The sequence below is a fragment of the Oryctolagus cuniculus genome, chromosome 6 (genome assembly GCF_051225735.1).
Source record: "Oryctolagus cuniculus isolate XC-2025 breed Fujian yellow rabbit chromosome 6, ASM5122573v1, whole genome shotgun sequence".
In the NCBI taxonomy this organism is placed as follows: domain Eukaryota; kingdom Metazoa; phylum Chordata; class Mammalia; order Lagomorpha; family Leporidae; genus Oryctolagus; species Oryctolagus cuniculus.
The window spans coordinates 25,403,675-25,429,594 of record NC_142872.1 but is presented as its reverse complement, the minus strand read 5'-3'; the positions used below and the strand labels follow the sequence as shown (position 1 = coordinate 25,429,594).

At 39.5% G+C, this 25,920-nt stretch overlaps 1 protein-coding gene across 2 annotated transcripts in view; it reads right to left on the bottom strand.

Annotated features, from left to right (window-relative positions):
- SMAD5 (SMAD family member 5) overlaps positions 1-25,920 on the bottom strand; it is a 49,902-nt gene that overhangs the window by 8,055 nt on the left and 15,927 nt on the right. For both annotated transcript variants that reach the window (XM_008255047.5, XM_051843412.3), the window contains exons 2-5: positions 19,807-20,375; positions 12,941-13,192; positions 11,161-11,280; positions 1,774-1,995 (exon numbers count right to left, since the gene is read on the bottom strand). In XM_008255047.5, the coding sequence (XP_008253269.1) occupies positions 1,774-1,995; positions 11,161-11,280; positions 12,941-13,192; positions 19,807-20,209 (997 nt within the window). In that variant the 5' untranslated portion in view covers positions 20,210-20,375. The remainder of the gene's footprint in view (positions 1-1,773; positions 1,996-11,160; positions 11,281-12,940; positions 13,193-19,806; positions 20,376-25,920) is intronic.

Below are 25,920 nucleotides of genomic sequence, written 5' to 3'. Positions count from 1 at the left end.
AAATAAAATAAATCTAGAACGAAAGAAAAGAAAGAAAAGAAAGAAAAGAAAAGAAAAGAAAGAAAAGAAAGAAAAGAAAGAAAGAAAGAAAGGAAGGAAGGAAAAGTTTTAAAGTTCTGGGGCCAGTACTGTGGCACAGTGAGCTAAGCTGCTCCCTGCACTGGCCTACATCCTTTCAATCTTGGCTGCTCTGCTTCCAATCCAGCTCCCGGATGGCTCAAGCACTTGGGCCCCCGGCCACCCACAAAGGCAATCCAGATGGAGTTCCAGGCTCCTGGCTTCAGCCTGGCCCAGCATCAGCACCCCTGCAGCCATGTGGGAAGTAAAACAACCGATAGAGATCTCTCTCTCTCTTTCTCCCTATTTCTCTGCCTTTCAAATAAATAAATCTTTTTTTTTTTTTTAAAAAAAAAAGGTATTTTATCACTAAAGCTAAAGTCATCTAGTATTTTCCCAAATTACCCTTCTAACCTCCTCAAACTAATTTTTCTTCCTCAAAGGCAGAAACTGCTAGTTCGGTGTGTATCCTTTCAAACCTTTTAATATGCATTTAATTACATATCTAAGTTACTATGGAACATTTCTGCTGGTTTTACATATGGGTGGGTGTCTGGCTTAACTTTGTTTTCTAAGTTAACCAGTATCATATTCTATTAACAGAAACCTGCTCTTAACAGATCTTAGAGGATTTTACTAGGCTCCAAAGCAGAACTCTGCCACTGTATATATTCTAAATGGTATACATTATTTGAGAATGAGTATCAGGCTGTGGTATTAAAAACTGCTTTATTTCCAAGCAAATAAAACTGACCCATTAAAGAAAGGGTTTTAGAACTATATACTAGGAAAAAGGGGAAAATTAATTCCAGGATTTCAGAATTCACCACGTAGATTTACCTTAAATTATTTCTATTGTAGTGGGGGGTGAGGGGTGGGGAACAATGCACAGAAGTGAGGCAATTCACCTTAAAAATCATGGCAACTTGGCAGTAAAAAGAATCAAAACTTAGCTTACAACTTATTTTTGGCAGAGTAGTTTTAAAAAATATCTCCTATAACAAATCTCATGAAAATTTTACTTATTTTTGTTCTTGTTTTAGACCAAGAGTCATGTCAAAAAGCAAAAAAGCAGCCGGGGTAAAAGCTAATCCTCAAGAAAACAGGCAACACAGTCTGCCTGCGACAGGCCTGCTTCCTGACTGCGTGGGCATGCCATGGTGCAAACTGCAGTGGGAGAAGGGCCTTGTGTACAGGGGCAACTGTTTCGCAGGGCTCATTATAAGCAAAACCTCATTACTAGCATCTGTGGCAAAGCCACTTAAGACAGCATCCCTCACTCTGGATTCCCACATCTAACTGTTTCTCCACCACTGTGATACTCAGAGACCTGTAGACAATCCCAGATACTTCATAAATACCATAGTTATTCTCATCCTTCACCTGCATTTCTATGCTGCATGAGTATTTCCTGTGTATTTACTATAAGCCAGGCCCTGTTTTAACCACCAAGGATACTGTTATGAACAAGGCAAATTTCTGTACAACTTATATTCAAATAAGGATAACACTCAAAAAGTAAGATGGTTTCACAGCCTTAGTACTACAAAGAAAAGCTAAGTTGGACAAGGAAGAGGGGATTCATTGTTATCTTTGAGTAATACATCCTCTAAAATAAGTAATTTGAAGTAGAAGTCATGCCTTAAGCTTTATATGCTTCTAGAAACCTTAGTGCTATACACAACAAGAAGAGTAAAGGACAAATGAAAACATTACCTTTTCCAATGTGTCGCCTAGTGTTTTCAATTGTCGAATTACGATTCACATTTGACAATAACCCCAAGCAGAATCTACTTTTGTTATTGGAAGGGTCTGTGAATCCATCTACTAACACACTAGTAGAAGATGCATGAAAAGCTTCCCCAACACGATTGTTTAACTCATAGTAGACAATTGAACACCAGTGTTTGGGTTCCTCATAAGCAACAGGCTGAACATCTGTGAACAAACCAGAAAAAAAAGTTTAGTAAAGAATTATAAGAAAGTCAAGATTCTTTACATGTTTACATGTCTGGGCAGAAACTGCTAGTTCGGTGTGTATCCTTTCAAACCTTTTAATATGCATTTAATTACATATCTAAGTTACTATGGAACATTTCTGCTGGTTTTACATATGGGTGGGTGTCTGGCTTAACTTTGTTTTCTAACCCAACCCAGACACTGCATGAAAAAGAAAATGTTCACTTTTTCATTCAAGTCTCACTGTCCTTCCTGGCTTTGAGCCTACATCCAAAAAACACTAGAAATAAGCTTGAGCATGACGATTTTTAAAACTATGCTAACACAAGGACTGGCCAAAGTTTCAGCCTGCTTGGGCTGCTTTAAAAAAATGCCAAAACTGAACTAGTTGAAACAACAGAAATTTATTTCTCAGAGCCCTGGGAAGTCAAAGATCAAGGTGTTGGCAAATTTGCAAGGATTCACTTCCCAATTTGAGACAAATGCCCTCTGATACGTGTGCTCACAGGACTGTGTCTCAGTGTGGGCAAACAGAGAAAGAGCAGTCTTTCTCTTCTTAACAGGGCACTAAACCCATCATGAGGGGGCCAGCATTGTGACGTAGCACACAGGTAAAGGTGCTACTTGTGACGCCAGCATCCCATATGGGCGCCGGTTCATGTCTCAGCTGCTCCATTTCCAAACCAGTTCTCTGCTAATAGCCTGGACAAAACAGCAGAAGATGGCCTAAATCCTTTGGCCCCTGTTCCCACATAAGAGTCCATGAAGAAGTTTCCAGTTCCTGGCTTTGGCCTGCTCAATGCTGGCCACTATGGCCATTGGGGAGTGAACCAGCAGATGGAATAAATATTTGTCTCTCCTCACCCTCTCTGTAACTGTGACTTTCAAATAAATAAATTGGTTTCTTTTTTTAAGACTTTATTCATTTGAAAGAGTTACGCAGAGAGATAAAGAGAGAGGGTGGTCTTCCATCCGATGGTTCACTCCCAAACCGGCTGCAACGGCCAGAGCTGTGCCAATCTGAAGCCAGGAGCTTCCTCTAGGCCTCCCACGTGGGTGCAGGGGCCCAAGGACTCGGGCCGTCCTCTACCACTCTCCCAGGACACAGCACAGAGCTGGATCAGAAGAGGAGCAGCTGTGTCTTGAACCAGTGCCCATATGGGATGCCGGCGCTTCAGGCCAGGGCGTTAACCCACTATACCACAGCGCCAGCCCCGGAACTAAGTCTTTTTTTTTTTTTTTTTAAGAAAATGCATCATGAGGACTCCACCCTCATGAACTCATATACACCTAATTACCTCCCACAGGCCCCATCTCCAAACACCAACACATTAGCAGTTAGGGCTTCAATGTACGAATGTGCAACCGTCTGAGCATTCCATGCTTAGCCCTTGAAAATTCATGTCTTTCACAGGTAGAATATAAGTAACTCCATCGGAACAGCCCCTGGTCTTAACTCCTATCAGCATCTCAGGTCTAAAGTCCAGTTTCATTTAAGTTAGAAGTGGGTGAGACTTGGGCAAAACCTCAACCTGTGAAACCTGTGAAACCAGTTACGTGCTGGGGGTGGAGAGGTGGGATCGGGGCACACTCAGCTCCAGGTACAAGGCTTCAGAGGACAGCCAGTCTGTGGAAACCAAGGCAGCAATCCTGACAATCTATCAGTTTCAAGGCCACTTTTTGTCTTCTGAAGAACACTACAAGTTTTTAGTAAAGTATCTTTATTGACCTGTCCTATAGAATTTAAGAAATACGACAGCCTTCTTCATTCCAACCAGTCTCTGCTGCCTTCAGTTCAAACTGAGCTGTGCCCTGTTGGAATGGCTGCCTGATCACACTCATGGTTCACACCCACACCAATCTCACCAACTAGTCTATCAGCAAAACCTCTACTGTTCTCTTTTGAACACATTTTTCTCATTTTCTGTAATATAAAGGGAATGAAAATTTTCCAAATTTTTAATAAAGTTCTGGTTCCTTTCTGCTTAATTCCTTTTTCATTTCTCTTTAAATTTCACCATGAGTAGTCATAGGAGAAACTAGGCCACTCCTTCAACACTGTGTAGTGTCACAGTAGGTTAAGCCACCATTTGCCACACTGATGTCCCACACTGGATCGCTGCTTTGAGTCCCAGCTGCTCTGCTTGCTGTCCAGCTTCCTGTTAACATGCCTGAGAAACCAAAAGATGGCCAGGTACTCAGGCACCTGCCACTCACAGCAGGGCTTTTTTCTAATATGGACCTCAAAATTCTATCTATTACCTGGTTCCAAAGTCGCTTCCGCATTTTTCAGATATTTGTTAAAACAGCACCCCACCCCTGAGGCCAATTTCTGTCTTAGGTGCTGCAGGCTGATACAACAAAACACCACAGGCTAAGACATTTAACAGAAATTTATTTATCATTCTGGAGGCAGGAAGTTCAAGATCACAGTGGCAGCAAATTCAGGCCAGGCTATGCATGATGCTCTCATATACTTTTTTTTCATTTTCAATTATCCTTATATACGGAAGATCAACTTAGTATATACTAAGTAAAGATTTCAACAGTTTGCACCCACAAAGATACACAAAGTATAAAGTACTGTTTGAGTACTAGTTTTACCATTAATTTGCATAGTACAACACATTAAGGACAGAGATCCTACATGGGGAGTAAGTACACAGGGACTCTTGTTGTTGTTTTAACAATTGACACTCTTATTTATGACATCAGTAATCACCCGAGGCTCTTGTCATGAGCTGCCAAGACTATGGAAGCCTCTTGAGTTCAAATTCTGACCTTATTTAGACAAGGCCATAATCAAAGTGGAAGTTCTCTCCTCCCTTCTAAGAAAGGTACCTCCTTCTTTGATGCCCTATTCTTTCCGCTGGGATATCACTCACAGAGATCCTTCATTTAGGTGTTTGTGTTTTTTTGTTTGTTTGTTTGTTTTGCCACAGTGTATTGGCTTTCCATGCCTGAGAAACTCTCATGGGCTTTTTAGCCAGATCCGAATGCCTTAAGAGCTGATTCTGAGGCCCAAGTGCTATTTAGGACATCTGCCATTCTATGAGTCTGCTGTGTATCCCACTACCCATATTGGATCGTTCTCTCTTTTTAATTCTATCAGTTATTATTAGCAGACACTAGTCTTGTTTATGTGATTCCTCTGACACTTAAACCTATCTTTATGATCAATTATGAACTTAAACTGATCACTTTGACTAGTGAGATGACATTGGTACATGCCACCTTGATGGGATTGATTTGGAATCCCCTGGCACTTTTCTAGCTCTATCATTAGGGGTAAGTCCGAGTGAGCTGCTCCACTTCTGATCCAGCTCTCTGCTATGGCCTGGGAAAGCATTAGAAGATGGCCCAAGTGCTTAGTCCCCTGCACCCATGTGGGAGATCTGGAAGAAGCTCTTGGCTCCTGGCTTTGGCTTGCATAGCTGCGGCCAACTGAAGAGTGAACCAGCGATGGAAGACACCCCCAACCCCTGACCCCCTGCCCCCTGCTGCTCCTTCTCTGTGTAACTCTTTCAAGTAAAATAAATAAGTCTTTAAAAAAATATTTAAAACTGGGAGCTACTGTTGTGGCACAGTGGATAAAGCCAGCAGCTGTAATGCCAGAAACCCATATGCAGATTACTTCCTGTTCCAGCCGCTCTACTTCTGATCTAGCTCCCTGCTAATGGCCCCGGAAAAGCAGCTGAAGAATGCCCAAGTGCTCAGAGCCCTGCACTTAAGTGGGAGACCCAGATGAAGCTGTTGGCTCCTGATTTCAGCTTGACTCAGCCCCAGTCATCCTGGCCATCTGTGGAGTGAACCAGTAGATGGAAGATTGATCAGCTGATTCTCTCGCGCTCTCTCTCGCCCTCCTTCCTTCTCTCTCTCTCTGGCTCTGACTTCCAAATAAATAAATAAATAAATTTTGAAAAATACCTGGAACTGAATAAAAATAAAATATGTCTTATTTTAAGGAACACAGCAACCAAAGCTGTGGTTGTAAGAAAACTATTTTGAATAGTAGAATCAGGGGCTGTTGTTGTGTCACAGTAGTTTAAGCCACCACCTGCAATGCCAGCATCCCATATGAGTGCCAGTTCGAGTCCTGGCTGCTCAAATGCTTGGGCCCCTACAACCACGTGGGAGACCTGGATGATGCTCCTGGCTCCTAGCTTCAACCCTGACCAGCTCTGGTCATTGTGGCCATTCAAGAAGTAAACAACAGATGGACGATCTCTTTCTTTCTCTGTCTCTCTCCCCTTCTCTGCCTTCTCTGTAACTCTGCCTTTCAAATCAATAAAATAAATTAAAAAAAAAAAATCAGTAACCCAAGATTCTACCTTAAGAAAGTATACAAGGGCTGGCGCTGTGGTATAGCAGGTAAAGGCACCGCCTGAAGTGCCAGGATCCCATAGGGGAGCTAGTTTGGGTCCCGGCTGCTCCACTTCCAATCTAGCTCTCTGCTATGGCCTGGGAAAGCAACAGAAGACGGCCCAAGTCCTTGGTCCCCTGCACCCGCCTGGGAGACCCGGAAGAAGCTCCTGGCTCCTGATCAGCGCAACTCTAGCAGTTGCCACCAATTGAGGAGTGAACCAGCAGATGGAAGACCTCTCTCTCTCTCTCTCTGCCTCTTCTCTCTCTTGTAACTCTGACTTTCAAATAAATAAATAAATCTTAAAAAAAAAAAAAACTAAAAAACAAAGTATACAAAGAACAAACTAAACGTAAAGCAGGCAGAATTTTTTAAACAAAAAGATAAGAGTAGAAATCATTAAAAGAGAAGGTGGAGAAGGGATCACTGAAAACTAAAAGCTGGTTTATTGAAAAAAAAATCATCAAAATTGACATACCCTTAGCTAAACCAACCAAAAAAAAAAAAAAAAAAAAAGACACAAACTACCAAAATCAGAAATGAAGACATCACTACCAACTCTACATATATTAAAATAATTAATAAAGGAATATTATGAGAAACCATATGCCAACATTAGACAATATCAATGTAATGGACAAACTCTTAAAGACACAAAGTGCCAAAACTGATTCAAGAAAAATGTAGAAAATCTGAATAGTCATGTAACAATTAACTGTATCAGTAAATAAACATCATTCTTCCAAGTCCAAGTCTTTGTGAAAGCTTCACCAATAAAACCTAGCAACTACTGAATGAAGAAGTAACACCACTATTTCACTCTTCCAGAAATAGGATGGAACACTTCTCAACTCACTCCATGAAGCTATTACTGCCATGATATTCGTACCAAACAAAGAGATCACAAGAAAGCTACAAAACAAAATCCTCCATGAATAAGCAAACTAAAACATTCAATAAAATATTAGTAAACCTAATGCAGCAGTATATAAAAAGGATTATATAAGGAGCAAGTAGGATTTATCCCAGAATTACAAAACTAATTTAACATCAGAAAATTAATGTAATATACTGTTATTACCAAATATAAATAATTTTAAAACCACATGATTTGATAAAAAAAAAAAAACTGACAAAATTCAACACCCATTCACCATAACAATTTACCACAAACTAGGAATAAAAGTTGTTTACTAGCTAGATCTTCTTGAACAACGAGAAACAGAAGTAGTAAGAACAGACATCCTTGTCTTATTCCTAATAATAAGGGGAAAGCAATACATTATGAGAGCTGTCAGTTTTTCAAAGATACCCTTTGGCAAAGGTAAAGAAAGAGAGAAGTTATAGGCATCCTGACTGAAAATGAACAAATAGAGCTGTTTTGATTCATACACGACATTTACAAGCCCTGAGAATGTAGTAAACTCTAAGAATCCACATACACCACCAGAAACACCTACCATACTACCTCTAAGAAATGAGCTCAGCAAGGTCATGGGTAGTAAAGATTAACATTCAAAAATCAACTGAATTCCTATAACCAATAAAGAAGAATTCAAAAATAAATTAAAAAGGAATTCTATTAATTCAGGAACAGGTTTAAAGAGAAGTGGAAATGCAAGACATACATAATGAGAACTGAGAAGATAAAAATAGAGATACTTCATATCTATATCAAAGAAGATTCTATGTTAAGATGACAAAGCTTCCCTAATTGACATAGAGATTCAATGTGATCTCTCCTAAAGTCCAAGGAATTTGTATGGGCCGAAACTGACAAATTAATACCAAAATTATATGTAAGTACAAAGAACACAGAAGAGCCAAAAATTTTTTTTTTAAAATCACAACAAAACTAGAGGACTAACACTTCTCACTTTAAAACTTACTAAAATTGAGGAAATTATTTGCAAATCATGTGTCTGGTAAGGATTAATATCCACAATATGTTTTAAAACTCCTATCACTCAGTAACAAAAAACCCAATTCAAAAGTGAACAAGTATTTGAACAGACATTTCTCCAAAGAAGACATGCACATGAGAAGATGCTCAACAGCACAAGTCATTAGAGAAATGCAAATCAAAGAGATACCACTTCACACTCATTAGGATGGCTACTACCCCCTCAAAAAGCAAAATAACAAGCACTGGCAAGGATGTGGAAAACTAGAACCCTAGTACAGCATAGGTGGGAACATAACATATTACAGCTGCATGGAGAACAGTATGCCTGGTTCTCAAAAAATTAAAAATATAATTACCATATAATACAGCAGTTTCACTTCCGGGTATACACTCATAAGAACTGAAAGCAGGGTCTTAAAGAGGTTCTTGGTACACTGATGTTCATAGCAGCATTATTCACAATAACCAAAAAGTGGAAATAAGCCAACCATTCATCAATGGATGACCAGAAAAACAAATCTGGTATATACGTATACTGATTATTATTCAGCTTCAAAAAGGAATGAAATTCTGACATATGATAAAATATGGATGAACCCTAAGAATATTAATGCTACGTGAAATAAGCAAGTCACAAAGAAACAAATACTATACAATTACACTCATGAGACACTTAAGGATAGTCAAAATCACAGAGACAGAAAATAGAATGGAGGCTGCCAGGGTCGGGGAAGGGGGAAAGGGAGAATGGGTATACAGATTCAGTTTTACAAGGTGAAGAATTATGAAGGTGGATGAGTGGTATTGGTCACACATTACAAATGTACATAATGCTACTGAACTCTACATTTAAAAATAGTTAAGGTTCACAGATCTGTAGTCTAGTGGTTGGGGATACTCTCATCCCTAATTCGAGTGTTTGGGTTCAATTCTGGGCTCAGGCTCCTATCAGGAACAGTGATGGCTCAAGAGATTCGGGTCCTGCCACCTCTGTGAGACTTGGACTGAGCTTCAGCCCTGACAACCAATGTGGGCACTGGGGCACAAACCACGAGACAGGAGCTCTGTGTCTATCTTTCTGCCTCTCTCTCTCTCTCTGCCTCTCAAGTAAATACATTATAAAAGTAAAAAAATCTGCTAAGATGACAATGTTATGTGTATTTTACAACAGAAAAAAAAGGGAGGAAAATATCCTTTCTATAAAGCTTTAATGGTCAAGGCCATCAGAATTCTGATATAAATCCTTACATTTATAATAAATTCATTTCTGATCAAGATTTACATTCAATGGAGAAACAGTATCTTTTCCATCAAATGATGCTAGAACCAACTGGATTTCTTCACACTCACAAATTACTTTAAAGATCTGTTATAAACCACACACAAACATAGTTTGAAATTAATCACAGACCTAAATTTAAGGGTTAAAACTAGAACACTGAGAAGACCACATAAGAAAATATGTTCATGACCCTTGGGATAGAAAAAACATCTGATATGCAACATCAGAGCATTATCATCAATATACTGGACTTCATCAAAATTGAAAGCTATTACACTTCAAAAGACACCAGTAAAAGATGAAAAGAAGTCTACAAACTCAAAGAAATGTTTACAACATATCTGATAAAGAAGTCATAGTCAGAGTATATAAAAAATCTTATAATAAATTCAGTAAGGAAACAAACAAGCCAGCGGGCATAAGATTTAAAGTAAACATTTCAAAGAAGTGACATGAATGGCTAATAAATTTATTTTTCACATACTCAACATCATTAGGGATATGCAAATTAAAACTAATAATGAGAGTCTGGCACTGTGGCGAAGCAGGTTAAAGCCCCAGCCTGAGGCACTGGCATCCATATGGGTGCTGGTTCGAGTCCTGGCTGCTTCACTTCTAATTCGGCTCCCTGCTAATGTGCCTGGAAAAGCAGCAGAGGATGGCCCAAGTCCTTGGGCCTCTGCACCCGGCGGGGTGGGGGTGGGGGGGGGACACATAAAAAGCTCCTGGCTCCTGGCCTCGGATCAGCTCAGCTCTGGCCCTTGAAGCCATTTGGGGAGTGAACCAGCAGATAGAAGAAGACTTTCTCTGTCTCTCTCTCTCTCTCTCTCTGTAACTCTTTCATTTTAAATAAAACAAATTAATAAAAAAAAAACTACAATGAACACTTCACACATAGATACAATGTCTATCATCAAAAAGGCAGACAAGAAAAACAAATGTTAAGGAGACGTCAGAAACCCTTAAACAAGGGTAATGAGAAAATAAATTGTGCTGCCACTGTGGAGAACTTTGGTGGCTTTTCTTAAATAGTTAAGTTTATCTTATGACTCAGCAACTCCAGCACTAGCAGCCTGAGAGACAAATATAAAAACAATGCCCATACAAAGATCTGTATGCAAATATTCATAAAAGAATTGCTTGTACTAAAAAAAATCTGGGAATAATTCAAAAGGATAAACATAAGATGGCAGCAAAAAGGTTAGCAATAAAAAAGAACAAACTATTGATATACTCTATCATGAACTAACCTTGAAAACTTTATCCATGTTATCTGATTCTATTGACACGAAATGTTCAGAGAAGGTAAATTTGTACATACAGATACCAGATTAGAGTGTGCACGGACCTGGGGATGGGATAGGGATACACATACAGATGCACAAGGATCTTTTAAAGGGTTATAGAAATGTTTTGAAAGTATATTGTGCAAAATTGTACACATTTATCAAAATCACTGAACCATACACTTAAAATGGATCAGTTTTATAGTATATAAACTATACTTCAATCAAGTGATTTTTAAAATGTGGCCAAGAAGTTTAAATACTAAAACAGCAGCAACAAGATACAGATGGTAAGTACTTCTCTTACCTCTGCTGGATATACTGGGCATAACCTGAGGAATCATATTATTGCTTGTATCCATCGGCTGTGAATTATCTTGACCCATCTGATCATCAGGGGGCATATAAGCAGGAGGAGGTGTATCAGCTTAGAGGAAGAAAATGAGAGAGGTTAAAGTCCCAAAATAACAGTTAAACTCTTAAACCCACACAAGTTATCACACTGAAAGCACTTAAAAATTCCTAAGGTTACCAGCAGGGTCTTTACTGAAAATTACACATAAAAAAATTCAGGACACTATCCTATGGCCAACAGAAAGGGGGAAAAACACATTAAATAGCTGCTGAAAACATAATAAGCTCACATCTACTAAGCCTAGATCCCCGATAAATCAGGATACTAAGTTCAGTGCTAAAATTCACTAAAATGAAAAAATTTCAAGGTCAAGAATTTTCCCGTTATTTACTTACAATAATGTTCAGAGAAACTATAGCTGCTGAAAAAATCTATTGGAAAAATAGGTTATTCTGTTTGAGGTTATGTGTAAACTACAAACACATCTAAATTATCAAATCATCACATAGTGTATATTGTTATTTAAAAGAATATAAAATTGTGACCCTTCCAATTTTGCCATCAACACCAACAGCAATTCTACGATTCTTTTGCAATGTACAGAAACAGCTGTTGTATGTCATGAGATGATAATTTGATGAAGAAATTTAATGTTAACCAGAAAATCTCTTGAATTCCAACACTTGTGGTTGAAAAGTCTTTGCAAAATAAGTTTTAAAAAAAAGGGGGGTGGCGATGCTTTGGTGCAGTGGGTTAATACCCTGGCCTGAAGCGCCGACATCCCATATGGGCGCCAGTTCAATTCCTGGCTACTCCACTTCTGACCCAGCTCTCTGCTGTGGCCTGGGAGAGCAGTGGAAGATGGCCTGGGTCCTTGGGCCCCTGCACCTGTGTCAGAGATCCAGAAGAAGCTCCTGGCTCCTGGCTTCAGACTAGCGCAGCTCCGGCCACTGCGGCCAACCGGGGAGTGAACCATCAGATGTAGGACCCCCCCCCCCCGCCTTTCCTCTCTCTGTGTAGCTCCGATTTTCAAATAGATAAATGTAAATTTAAAAAAAAAAAAAAATCTTTACAAAAGCCATGGTTATATTTCTTTGTCTCGGTAACTATAAATAATGAATATAATTTGTCTTTTACCTCAAGGTTTGTATAAAACACATTTGAGAGAGAGCTATAATCAGCACTGAATCTAATAGAATGTATGACCATTTGGGTTTTTAATTAATTAATTTAGTTTTCAAAGTGAACAAATTTCATATATCTCATACATGAAACTCCCTGAACATTTCTTTGAGTAAATTTCTAATAGAAAGTTAAACAGCTGGTATTTGATGCCCCTTAAAAAATATACACACTAAAAACAAAACCAAAAAAAAAAAAACCTTCATCAAATGATATTTCACCACAGGAGATACAAGAATCTTACATGACTGACAATTTATTGACAGAGTAACAAAATGATGTCTGTATGTGGCACGCATTAGCAAATTTAAAAACTTTGTCAGTTATAGAAAAGACTACTAATTGTCCTTTGTATTAAAAATTACATGAAAAAACTTTACAGGAAACACTGAACCTCCTTATTTTAAATATAAGGTATACAACAAGAAAGAATATCCACACTCTTCTGAAAATCAATTATCTAAGAAAAGGCTCAGGAATAGCTAGCTCTTCACATATAACATCTGCCCAAAGAGCCCACAGGGAGAATAAAAATAAAATGAAGTCTTACCTGGGAGCTGAAAGGGACTTCCCGGTCCAGAACTTGCCGGGGAATTGGGATACGTGCTGCTAGCAGGGGAAGGCGGATAGGGGCTGTTTGGAGATAAGGGGAAAGGAGTGTTGTTGGGCTGGTGGAAAGAATCTGGAAACGTGGCATTCTGCGGCATGTGTGGTTCGTTATGGCTCAAGTTCCGAAACTGAACCAGAAGGCTGTGTTGTGGATTGAATTCATTATGACGAGGCACTAATACTGGAGGTAAGACTGAAAGACAAAAATCAAAGAATTTTCTGTCAGAAACATCCCTATCCACATGACAGAGTCGATAAAGGAATTACATACAATTGCAAACCTATTAAAACAACTTACTTTTAGGAAGGGCTGTTTTGTAGAACCCTGAATCCATCTTTACCTAATACTACATCAAAAACTCTGAAAGCATTTAGTCTGTTAAGGCACCCTAAAAGACATAAAATGCAACAAAGACAGCATTCCTGTTCTACAGGATTTAAGGCAGATTTTAAAGCAATCATAATACAGAAAATGTAATGCAATAGGAATTCAAAAGGGGTGAGCACTCCCAGCTAGTATGGAATCCACCAAAATCCTGTGGGAAAGACAACATCTGATTGGGCCTTAAAGAATCAGGAGGGGGTCAGCACTATGGCACAGAGGGTTAAGCCACCATCTGACTCCAGCATCTCATCTGAGCACTGATTAGTCCAAGCTGCTCCTCTTCTGATCCAGCTCCCTACTAATGGGCCTGTGAATACAGCGGACTATGACTGCTGCCACCCACTTGAGAGAACTCAGATGGATGAAAGAGATCTCTCTGTGTCTCCCCACCCACTGCGTCTCTCTAACTCTGCCTTTCAAATAAACTTTTAAAATTTTTTTTAAAAAAAGAATCTGGAGAATTTCATGTAGGGGTGCTAATAGGGAGAGGTAGAGGAGAAAGGTGATTAATTTGTTAATGGTTAACTAGTCTAGGAACTGATCTGGGAGGTAACACTACAGTGAAGTTGAGGTGGGTTACTAGAAACCTCCAGGTTTCTAATTGTGAACACTTTCATCTTTCTTAGTGTGAGAGATATCTTCACATTTTATATCCATCAAAAGATTTTCTCCTAAACAATTCTCCACAAACAGTAACATTCTTTCCATACATACCTTCCATTTAAAATCACCCTTCTAAATATGATCATAATGAAAACATACTCAAGTATTTAGACATTTTAACAGATTTTTTTAAAAACAGTAAATGTTAATGTAATTAAAATGTTCGGTTTCCTGAAACATCAAATCATCAATCACATGCAAATATTTGATTACCTTTCCCTACAGGAAATGAAAACAAACCTTCGAACTCTTCAAATAAAAACAAACTTTCTTCAAACTCTTACTGTACCAATTCATCTCTTTGTACAACCTTTCTCTGTTTGTCAATATAACTTCATTTTGGAGAATCTCACTTTGATTCTGACATCATTCAGCACCAACAAAATCAGCTTGTTTTTAGTTACCAAGTTCATACTTCTCTTGCAGAGGCTATGCAAGTCAGTGTTTACAGTTTCTTTTCGTGTAAGTCAATTAGTGTTGTAAATGCATGGTTAACATTTGGACTGCAACTGTTTTGTTCTACTGTGTTAACAACTGCTGTTCCTCTTACAGAATGATGGGGCAGCTGCTAGTGAAGAGCAGGGCATTAGATGGCAAAAATTTCTATGTTTAGCTGGGGAGTAATCTGAAAGACTTAGTGAAATAACTACTTAGGAATTCAGAGCAGTAATGATTTACTTTGAGGCATAACTACAATCACTGGCTTCTCTCTTGCTTCTATGGTATCTATGCACAAGATTTTTAAAAATTATCTTCAGACAAAATAATCTATGAATAATTACAAAAATGACAGACAAGATTATAACAAAATTAAAAAGCAATCATAACAAAGACAGCAATTTAGTCCCCTCCAATACTGTTACCATAAACAAAGCTAAACTGAGAAGTTCCTTTTAACATTTACTTCACTTATAGCTAAATTATATGCTTATGTGGCTATTACTGATTTGTCAAGACAAAATTTATAAACAAATTAAGTCAGCTTTCTTGTATTACTTGATCTCTTTCTTCACAGAAGAGTTACATATGGGGCTGGCACTGTGGTGCAGAGGGTTAAAGCCCTGGCCTGAAGCACCAACATCCCACATGAGCGCTGGTTCTAGTCCCAGCTGTTCCTCTTCCGATCCAGCTCTCTGCTATGGCCTGGGATAGCAGTAGAAGATGGCCCAAGTCTTTGGGCCCCTGCACCGGTGTGGGAGACACAGAAGAAGCTTCTGGTTCCTGGCTTTGGATTGGCGCAGCTCCTGGCTGTTGCAGCCATCTGGGGAGTGAACCAACAGATGGAAAACCTCTCTCTCTCTCTGCCTCTCCTCTCTCTGTGTAACTCTGACTTTCAAATAAATAAAATAATAATAATAATAAAACAAAAGTGCTACATAAACATTTCTGGTTAAATCAATATCCAATATTTATATATTTGTTATTCATTGTGAGCCAAGTGAACTAGGTTTTTTTAACAGTACTTCCATTGAAGTTATTTCCTTGTTCTTTGAATTTCAAATATGTGCCACTAACATTTCCAGAATCTCAACAGATCTATCAAATGCCTATCAATACTATTTTTCAGATGCCACGGGTCACAAGTAATTTACTGATCGCACATCTTCCCCTAGGTCTTCCATCTTCATGTTCCAACCCAGACTGGTTGCTACTTAACTCTTTCAAACCTTCCTTCCTTTTGGCTGGATGGCATTCTCAGGGCCTCATCCTCAACTGACCTCTTCAAAAAGCTTAAGGAAGATAAAAGTTTTCGATCCCTCGCCTGCATGAAAATAATTTGGTTTTGTCTATTTGGAGGCAGAATTCCTGACAACATTTTCCATCTGAAACTTGAATAGTGCTTCACTTTCTTCTAAAATCCACACTTGCACTGAGAAACCCAATATTCTGATTTCCAACCCTTTGTAATATATCTTTTCTTCTATAATATACTCAAATTCCTCACATGGGTCCTTTACTGAACCTTGTTCTGATTATTTTATCACTGTGCTCTTTCAATTTTCAGTTATGAGAATTGTTCTAGTAGTACTTCTTTAAAAATTTTCTCTCCATCATTTTCCCCTATCTAGAATGTATTATTCTATTACAACTGATAATTCTATTAGAACTGATATTTAGGCCAGCTGTTTTAACCTAAGTTCTTTTTCATGCATTGATTCATCTAAGCCCCTCAACAATGTCATCAGGCTGGCATTATTACTCTAATTTTACAGGTGAGCAATCTAATTCACAAAAAGGTCTTTCTTGAGGTCACACTGGTAGTATGCAGTAAACCCAAGATTCAGGCTCACAAAGTTGGCTCCAGAACCAAGGTTCAACCACTATACAAAACTACCTGTTAAATACTGGATGAGGGGTCTGGGTTGCAGGAGATAGTTGAGGTATGGCCTATGACACAGCAAAGCAGGCTTCCCATACTGGAGCACCAGTTGAGTCTCATTTGCTTGGCTTCTCATTTGCCTCCTTACTAATGTGCTGGGAAAACAGCAAAGACAGCCCAAGTACTTGGATATCTGCCACCCACATGGGAGACCCAGATGGAGTTCCAGGATATTGGCTTCAGTTTGGTTCAGCCTGGCTGCTGTAGCCATTTGGGGAGTTAAACAGTGGATTAAAATGTCTCCTTCTCTCCCTTTCAAATAAATAAAATAAATTATAAAAAAAAATTATAAATAATGAACCACCTAGGCTTTCTTCTATTTTTATTATGTTCATTATCACTCCCCAACTATCTTTCATCTTTTTACCTTTTTCCAAGTCTTTATCAGCTATGTAATCCTATGTGTTACTTCCCTTTTAAGTCCTGGTTTCTGCATCTGTAAACCTGTAAGTACACTTAGAGGGTTAGTAGCATTGTCTAACTCTCTGAAGGAATCACTGCATAGTTATGAAAGGGCTTGCTCCGTAAGTGCTCACTAAATGCTAATTGCTACTACTATTACCACCACCATGACCACCTTATTAATACTATTATATAATGATCTACCCTGTGTCATGGCTGCTTGATCAAGAGAAAAGCAAATTAATCCACTGGGCCTATCAGTCCTTTCCCAGGACAAAAACAAGGTCTCTCAGTCTCTTTCCGATAGCTGAACAAGACACAGAATTTTCAGCATCAATTAGAAGAATCAGAATGAATCATAGCTGACAAAAATGGATTACAAAAAAAGACACTTCTCCCATCTGATCATCAGTCACATCCTGGCTATGGGGGAATATGAGTACATGAAATCCCTAGACTTACAATTGGCAAACATCAAGCCTGGGAGTTTCTCAGACTACCTTTCCTTATTAAATCTTCACATCTTCCTTTCCTCATCCATTCCTTAAGGCTACAAAGCTCCATGGATCCAACAAGATGCTGAGAATCACCTCAATGTCAACTGGCAGATTTCAAGCTCTTAAAATTGAACTTTATCTGACTGCACAATCACTGCTATTTTTTTGTGACTTCCTACAGTCAATGTCTTTTTCAATTTTTTTTACCACATCGAACTTACACTATTCTCTATGTGAAACTCAGTGCGGCAGACAGACTCTGGGGTGACCACCACGATTCTCACTTCCAGCTATTCATGTCCTTGGGTAAACTCCCTCCCTTGAATATCACAGCGACCTGGAAATTGCTTCCAACCAACAGATTATGGCAAAGATAACAAGATAAATGGGATCACATTAAGGACATAATGCCCTTCTTACAAGAGATGCTCTCTTTCTTATTCACACTGAAGAAGCTGACAAGAATGTGACCTACCTAGGAAGATCATATGGTAAACAACCAAATGCTGCCTCCAGCTCACAATCATCTGAAGTACAATGGCCTGCAAGGAACTGAATTCTGTCATCAGAGGGAATTGGAAGCAGATCCTTGCTCTGTTAAGCTTCTGACCAATATCTGGATTACAGCATTGCAAAGGATGCAGTTAAGCTATGGTGAAACTCCTGATCCACAGAAAGTAGGAGCTAATAAATGCATGTCCTGTTCAGCCACCAAGTTGGTTATGTAGCAATGAATAAGTAATGTACCTAGTTAGTATCTCAGCTACTATAGTTTGAATATGTCTCCTGAAGTTTATGTGTTGGAAAACTAAATCCCCAATGGAAGTGCCGGGCAGGACAGGGCTTAACAACAGTTGATCAAGTGATGAGGGCTCAGGAATGGAACAGTGTCATTACCTTGGGAGTGGATTACTTATCTAGAGAGAGATTTAAGTTCAGCCCCCTTTTGATTCCCGGTCCTTTCATCATGTCATGGCACAGCAAGAATGCCCTCACCAGATGTAGCCCCTCAATCTTGAACTACTCAGACTCCAGAACTAGGTCAAATTTGTTTTACCCCATCTGTGGTATATGTTATGGCAGCAAAAAATGGATTAAGACATCAGTTTATACAGTTCATTCATTACCAAAAACATATTTACTGAGCACCATCTACTAAGTGTCAGGAAGCAATACTATTTTATACACAGGAAGGTTCTGTTCATGTCAGTCAATACACAAAATAACTATCTAAAAGTCAATTAGTGACAGGAATATTTAAGCAGGGACTGAATGGATCAATGAAGAGTGGCCATGAAAAGATCCTGGAGGACTGACTGGATCAAGAAAGTGTGCAACAAGGTGCCGGCACTGTCTTGTAGCAAGTTAAGTTCCTGTCTGCAATGTCAGCTTCCCATATGCGCACCACTTCAATTTCCAGCTGCTTTCAACCCAGCTCCCTGCTAACGTGCCTAGGAACGCAATGAAAGACGGCCAAAGTACTTGGGCCCCTGCACCCACATGGGAGACCCCAATGAAGCTCCGGGACCGGCCTTGGCTATTCAAGTCATTTAGGGATTAAACCAGCAGATGGAAGATTCTATCTTTCCCCTCTCTCTGTAACTCTGCCTTTCAAATAAAATAAATCAATCTTAAAAAACTAAAAAGAAAATGTACAACGAAAGATCCTGGAGGGAGAGTGCTAAAGAAAACAGCAAAAAGTAGGGAACAAAGACTAACGAACTATGACAAGAAAGAATGGGAAATAAACATGTCAAAATGTAACACAGAATGTTATAAAATGGTCTGAGGAAGTAGTGCAATAGACCAGGGGTAGATGAATGAAGTCAAAAGCAAAATTCATTGGTAACCATCATTTTACAAGGGACAATTTATACAGTATCATGCCATGCGTGTATGCTGTCAGAAATAATCTGGCTAAGGGGAAAATATAATGCTAGAAAGTGGAATAATTGTGCAAAACAGTTATTTTCTTAATATTTATTTATTTTCATTTTTACTTAAAGGCAGACTGAGTTCTGGTTCTCTGCCCAAAGGTTTGTAATAGTTGGGGCTCAGCCAGGAAAAGGAGCCTAGAACTCAATGTATGTCTTCCATGGAGAATAGCAGGGACTCAATTACTTGAGCCAACACCTACACATCAGCACTAAGCTGAAATTAGGAGAAGAGCTGGGACTCGAACCAAGGCATTCCAATACAGGATACAGACGTTTTCAGCACCATGCCAAACACTCACCCACGGAACACCCAGTTCTTGAACAAACTCTCCAAAACGAAGGCAGAGTACAGATAATGGGTGCTTGGGAATTTTATTGCCTATGTTACAAAAAGCTAAATTGAAAAATCCAATAATGCAATATTAAAATCTTCAAGAAAGAAATACAAGGTGAATATCTTAATTACTAAATACAGTTACATACGAATCAGGAAGAGAAAAGCTCTTGTTTGTTTTTAATACTTCTCAAGGGTGTAAAACCTACCTGGACTCTCCACTCTTTTATAGTGGTATGGGTTGATGCAAACTTCTTTCTGCTTGGATCCAAAAGGAAATTCACAAATATCCAATGGCTTCAGCTCATGATGACTCTGTAGATCAGGCCAGCGCCAAACACGGCAATATATAACGTGGGGTAAGCCTTTTCTGTGAGAAACCTGCAGGCGTCCATCCAAAGATCTGGGAATAGTGACACATTTGCTTGGCTGTCCTGGGCTGCTCAAGGCTTTCTCCAGTTCCTCCATGGCACCCTTTTTCTTTTTTAGCTTTTTTACCAAAGCATCAACTGCCTTTTCTGCCCATTTCTCCTCCTCATCACCTTGTTTCCAGCCCAACAATCGCTTTACCGCTGGACTAGTAAAAGAAAACAAGCTGGCCATTGACGTCATTTGATACAAATCTTCAGAGACCTTCCTGTAATCAAAGTCAGTGGCTATTCAAGAACAGGTCGTGGGTGAAAGTCATACACAGGTCCTAAGCCGAAGCTCCCCTTAAGCGGGGAAGAGTGACATTTCTCTCCACAAGTGCCACATGTTCCTTTCATTGGTTCAAGTCCTGAAAGAGAAAGGGGGAAAGAATCCTAATTTAAATCAAATCAAATTACATATATTAAGTCTATTTCAAAAAATGGTATTTGTCAGTAAGAGCAGAAAAGCACTACAAAGTAACACAAAAAATTAACTCAAGAAGAAATTTTCTCTCAAAGTTCTGTACTTGGAGCCAGTGCGGTGGAACAGCAGGTAAAGCTGCTATATACCATATGGGCTCCAGTTCAAGTCCTGGCTGCTTCACTTCTGACCCAGCTAGCTGCATCTTCCTGGGAAAGCAGCAGAGGATGGTCCAAGTGCTTGGACTACTGCACCCACGTGTGAGACCTGGAAGAAGCTCCTGGCTCCTGGGTTTGGCCTGGACCAGCGCTGGTCATTGTGGCCATTTGGGGAATGAACCAGCAGATAGAAGATAGATCTCTCTGTCTCTATTTCTGACTTATAATAATTAAAGTTCTGTACTGATTTATTAATCACTATCTTCTCTTTAACATAAACAATTCAATGGCAACATCAAACGAAAACCAAAAGCAAAAATAGCCCTGCTTTCCTTTGGTCAGGCCACTAAGCCCTAAAACACTCTCGTAAGGTTTGATTCCGAAGTACCTTCCTACACTGTAAGCCATGCTACATGCTGTATCAGTTTTGAACATAAGTACTGATTTGAACAAAAGACTTAACAGAAATCTAGTTCTTTCCTTAAGTCATCATGTTCTTTAAAATGTTGCACTGACTTACATGGTTTCAACAAAAGCTATGATCCTCTCAAGCCATGTAATTAGATGCAAACAGTATTAAGATATACCAAACCCTCAAATCGTAAGCACATAAAATTTCCAGAAAAAAACTACCAAGTATCTCTTTTTAAAGTTATGAATGCCAAATATATTTAAAGAAAATTCACAATTTAGGAAAAAAAAGGGGGGGAGGGTCAGTTTACAATTTTATCATTCTTACCTGCTTCTGTGGTATTTTAAGGATAAGAATACAGCAGCTCTAGGTAAACTACCACGTGCACCACTGCAAAGCTTTCAGAGAAAAGACAACGACAGGAGAAAGGGTAGTGCAGCAGTGCTCTCCTGGGAAGAGTGGGTAAAACCCCCTGCAGAGCACTGCCCAGCCAACTACAGACAATGGGCACCTGGTCCAGTCAGTAACAAAGGCACTTCCTTTCTTATGCCCAGAATCACCAAGCAGTGTTATGGCTCCACCTTTTCAAATTCTAGCATCAAGATTATTTTGGATTGGGATACATCATACCAGAAAAGAACATGTGGGCTCAATTAAACCCCAGGTAAACATAAAGAAAACTCAGTTAAAATCAATGGTTGGTACAATTACTGATGGTTTATTAAGTGTCAAATGGGGTAAACAGCCATAATGGGGCTTTAAAAAAAATTTAAACCAAATACATTTCACTTCGAGAGCCAACAACTGTTCATTCCATGTACTTACTCACAGTCAGTATGAGCCGGGCACTGCTCTGGATACTGATCCTTTCCAGCTTGCTATCATGGCACCAGACTGAAAGGTGACAAGGAAGTGAAGGCCACTCCTTATCTATGGATAGGCCTTGTACCTTGTCTTTCCCAATCCAGTGTAGGATAATTTTTCCAAGGCAATGAAGACTGACACATGTAACAAGACAAATGTAACAAAGAATGAAAGCTACAGGTCACAGAGCCTGAAGCACTATGTGCTAAAAAAATTATAAGAAGGCTGACCTCCAGTTCTAACTACAGCGATCATGTAGAAAATAATCCGATTTAATCAGAAAGCAAAGGCCTGGTTTTGACTGAGACAGAAGGGAAATTTCAAAGGTAAAGGGACACAAACAAAATATAGGTGGACATGAACAGAGACTTTCCAAGAAGAGAGACAGCACAGGCTGGGCTGAGATTTAATCAGGAATACTGGAATATAAGGGATGTAGGTAAGGCAATGCATGTGAAAGAATCCATGAGCAATGAAATATGTTAAGGAAGGAGGCCAAGGAGAGGAGGCTGAAGATCACAATTCATAATACACTCATCATTCTACATGTAGCAGTGAATATGGAAACAATTCAACCAACTGTGATAAAGGGAAAGAAGTGTGTTTGGCTTAGCCATTAAGACACTTGCTTCCAGAGCTGGCACTGCATCCCAGAGAGCTGTAACTCTTTACTTTGAAAATAAATAAATCAATCTTTAAAAAAGAAAAAAAGGGGCCGGTGCTGTGCCGCAGCAGGTTAACGCCCTGGCCTGAAGCACTGGCATCCCATACAGGCGCAGGTTTGAGACCCAGCTGCTCCATTTCTGATCCAGCTCTTTGCTATGGCTTGGGAAAGCAGTAGATGATGGCCCAAGTCCTTGGGCTCCTGCACCCACGTGGGAGACCTGGAAGAGGCTCCTGGATCCTGGCTTCGGATCAGCACAGCTCCAGCCATTGAAGCCAATTGGGGAGTGAACCATCGGATGACCACCCCCCTCCTCTCTCTGTGTAACTCTGACTTTCAAATACATAAATAAATCTTTAAAAAAGAAAAGGAAAAAGAAAAAGACACTTGCCTCCCATTTCATGAGTAACTGGGGTGGTTCTTTGGCTTTGGCCCCAGATTCCAACTTCCCACCAATCTGGACCCTGGAAGGCAGCTTAGCTCAAACGGTTGGGTCCCTGCCACATACACAGGAGACCTAGATTGAGTTTCTGGCTTTAGCTCCAGCACAGCCCCAGCCGTTTTATTTGGAGAGTGAACCAGTAAATGGGAGCTCTTGATGTGTCTCTGCCTCTCAAGTAGACAAGTAAAAATTTTTTAAACTAAAGACAAAATGGGCTTAAATTTGATACAGTGCAAGAATACTATGCAGTCAATAAAAACAATAATGTGGGTACTATAACTCTGGGGAAGTTTGAACCATAAAATGAGAATGGGTTATTACATATAAATCACTTAGAACTGCACAGGGTACATGGAAAGCACTTAATAAATGTTTAACTAATAACCTACCATTATCATAATTAACTACTAACATGAAAAAGGGAATGGTTTGTGTATATAACAGAGAACAAGGACCAGCAGCCTCCCTACAAGTATTCATTGCAGCTGCCTCTGGGGAGAGGCACGGACCAGGAGGAAACACAGGAGCCCTTCATTATATGTTCTATTTGACTTCTGCACTGTTTTAACCTTTTAACAAAGGGTATCGATCAAAGAATCACAGAATCAAGTTACAATGAATAGGATGAAATTAAGAGTGCAGGTACAAAAATGAGGAGAGACTAATGCATGCTATCAGAAGCTGCCAGGAGGTTAGGGGTAGAGTGTTACCCTGTGAAAGTAAGAGTGGGGTGGAAACCACAAGAAAACACGAGTGGCTTCTGCTGTCCTGGGAAAGTGCTGGTTCTCACTCTGGGTCACCAAACAGGAGAGCTCAGTTTATGAAAATTTGGCTAACTGGATCCTTACTTGTACACTTTTCTTGGCATGTAAGAAGCTTAAGGTATCTGGCTTTTTTTCATCCTATTCTTTATCATTAGTTCCCCTTCTCTCAGGCTCCCAATACCTTTACCTCTTCAGTCCTTCAAGAGCAATTTTACATTTGAACAAGCAAATACAAAACTCGCAATTATCTTTTTTTACAAGATTGCATATTAAAGAGAAAAAAGGTACAGAAGAACCTATGACAACATATCTTCAAGATCTTTTATACAAAAGTTTCTACGTTCTTTTCTACTCAACAAAAGTCCAGTGTAGAAGTAATCATGTACATAGGTCAAATCATGTCGTTCCCCTGCTCAAAAAGCACCCACTGGCTCACCACTATAATCCAAATTTAAACTTAAGCTACATTATAGGATCCACACTATCTTGCCCTTGGCTCTTTCTCTGAAATAATTTCGTTGCTTTTGCGATTTATTTAAAATTTATTTGAAAGGCAGAGATACAGAGAAAGAGACAGAGAAAAAGATAATCTTTTATCTGCTGGTTCATTCCCCAAATGGTTGCAATGGCCAAGGCTGGGCCAGGTCAAGCCAGGAGCCAGGAGCCAGGAGCCAGTACTTGGGCCATCTTCTACTGCTTTTCCAGGCCCATTAGCAGAGCGCTTGATCGGAAGTGGAGCAGCTGGGTCTCAAACCAGCACCCACAAGGAATGCCGGCACTGTAGGCGGAGACTTAACCTTCTGCAACAAAGTGCCGGACCCTCAAGTTAATTTCTTAACCATTCTCCCAACTAACCCAGTACAGTAGATCTTTTCCACTTCTCATGTATTCCAAGGTTATTTCTGCCTCAAAGTCTTGGCATTAATGTTCTCTCCCCTGGAATTCTCCTCCCAGATCTGTCATGACTTACTCTATTAATACAGTTGCTCCCATGCCAACTCCTGAAAGAGAAACCCACTAATTAAAGTAGCATAAAGACCATGCCTTCTCTCACTCTCCACCTCCTCATCCTATTCAGTTTTCTTTCATAGTATGTTCTCTAACCAGATATTACAGTATTGCTTTTTATTTATTTACTCTGTCTTCTCTACTGAAATGTTAGTACACAGTCTCATCTTCCCAACCCAATGTCAGATCCCCTGGACCTACAATACTACCTTATTTTAAATTAAGTGAGATTGGGGCTAGTGCTGTGGCACAGAGGGTTAACGCCCTGGCCTGAAGTCCCGGCATCCCATATGGGCACCGGTTCTTGTCCGGGCTGCTCCTCTTCCAATCCAGCTCTCTGCTATGGCCTGGGAAAGCAGTAAAAGATGGCCCCAGTCCTTGGGCCTCTGCACCAGCGTAGGAGACCAGGAAGAAGACCTGGCTCCTGGCTTCGGATCAACACAGCTCCAGCCATCTGGGGAGTGAACCAGCAGATGGGAAGACCTCTCCCTCTGTAACTCTTTCAAATAAATGAAATAAATGTTCAAAAAAAAATTTTTTTTCACAAAAACATACAGAAAGTAAAATCCATAGATGCTCAAGTCCCTTATGTAAAAAGGTGTAGTATCTGCATATAACCTACACACCCTCTTATATATTTTTTAAAGCATTATGCTACAATTTGGTCTTTTTAAATTTTTTACTTATTTTAAATATTTTACTTATTTTATTTACATGAAAGGTGGGGAGACAGACAAAGAGATTACCCACTCATTGGTTGACTTCTCAGGAGCCAGGAACTCAATCTGGATCTCCCTTATGGATGGTTGGCACCCAACCATGTGCATTAACAAGAAAATCTCGAATCAGAAGCAATGCCAGCACTCAAACTCAGGCACTCCAATATTGCATGCAGGCATCCTAACCATTGCAACAAACACCTGCCCCTCATATTCTTTAAATCATATCTACATTACTTATAATATCCAATACAATATAAATGGTTTGTAAACAGCTGTCACTAAAATGTTTAGGGAATAAAAACAAGGGAAAAAAATCTGTATGTGTCTAGTACCCATCCATTTATTTCCATAATATTTTCAATCCACATCTGGTTGAACCTGTGGTTAAGGAACTCACAGATACAAAGGGCCAACTACATAAACACACTTTTATACAAATATCTGGATAAAATTAACAA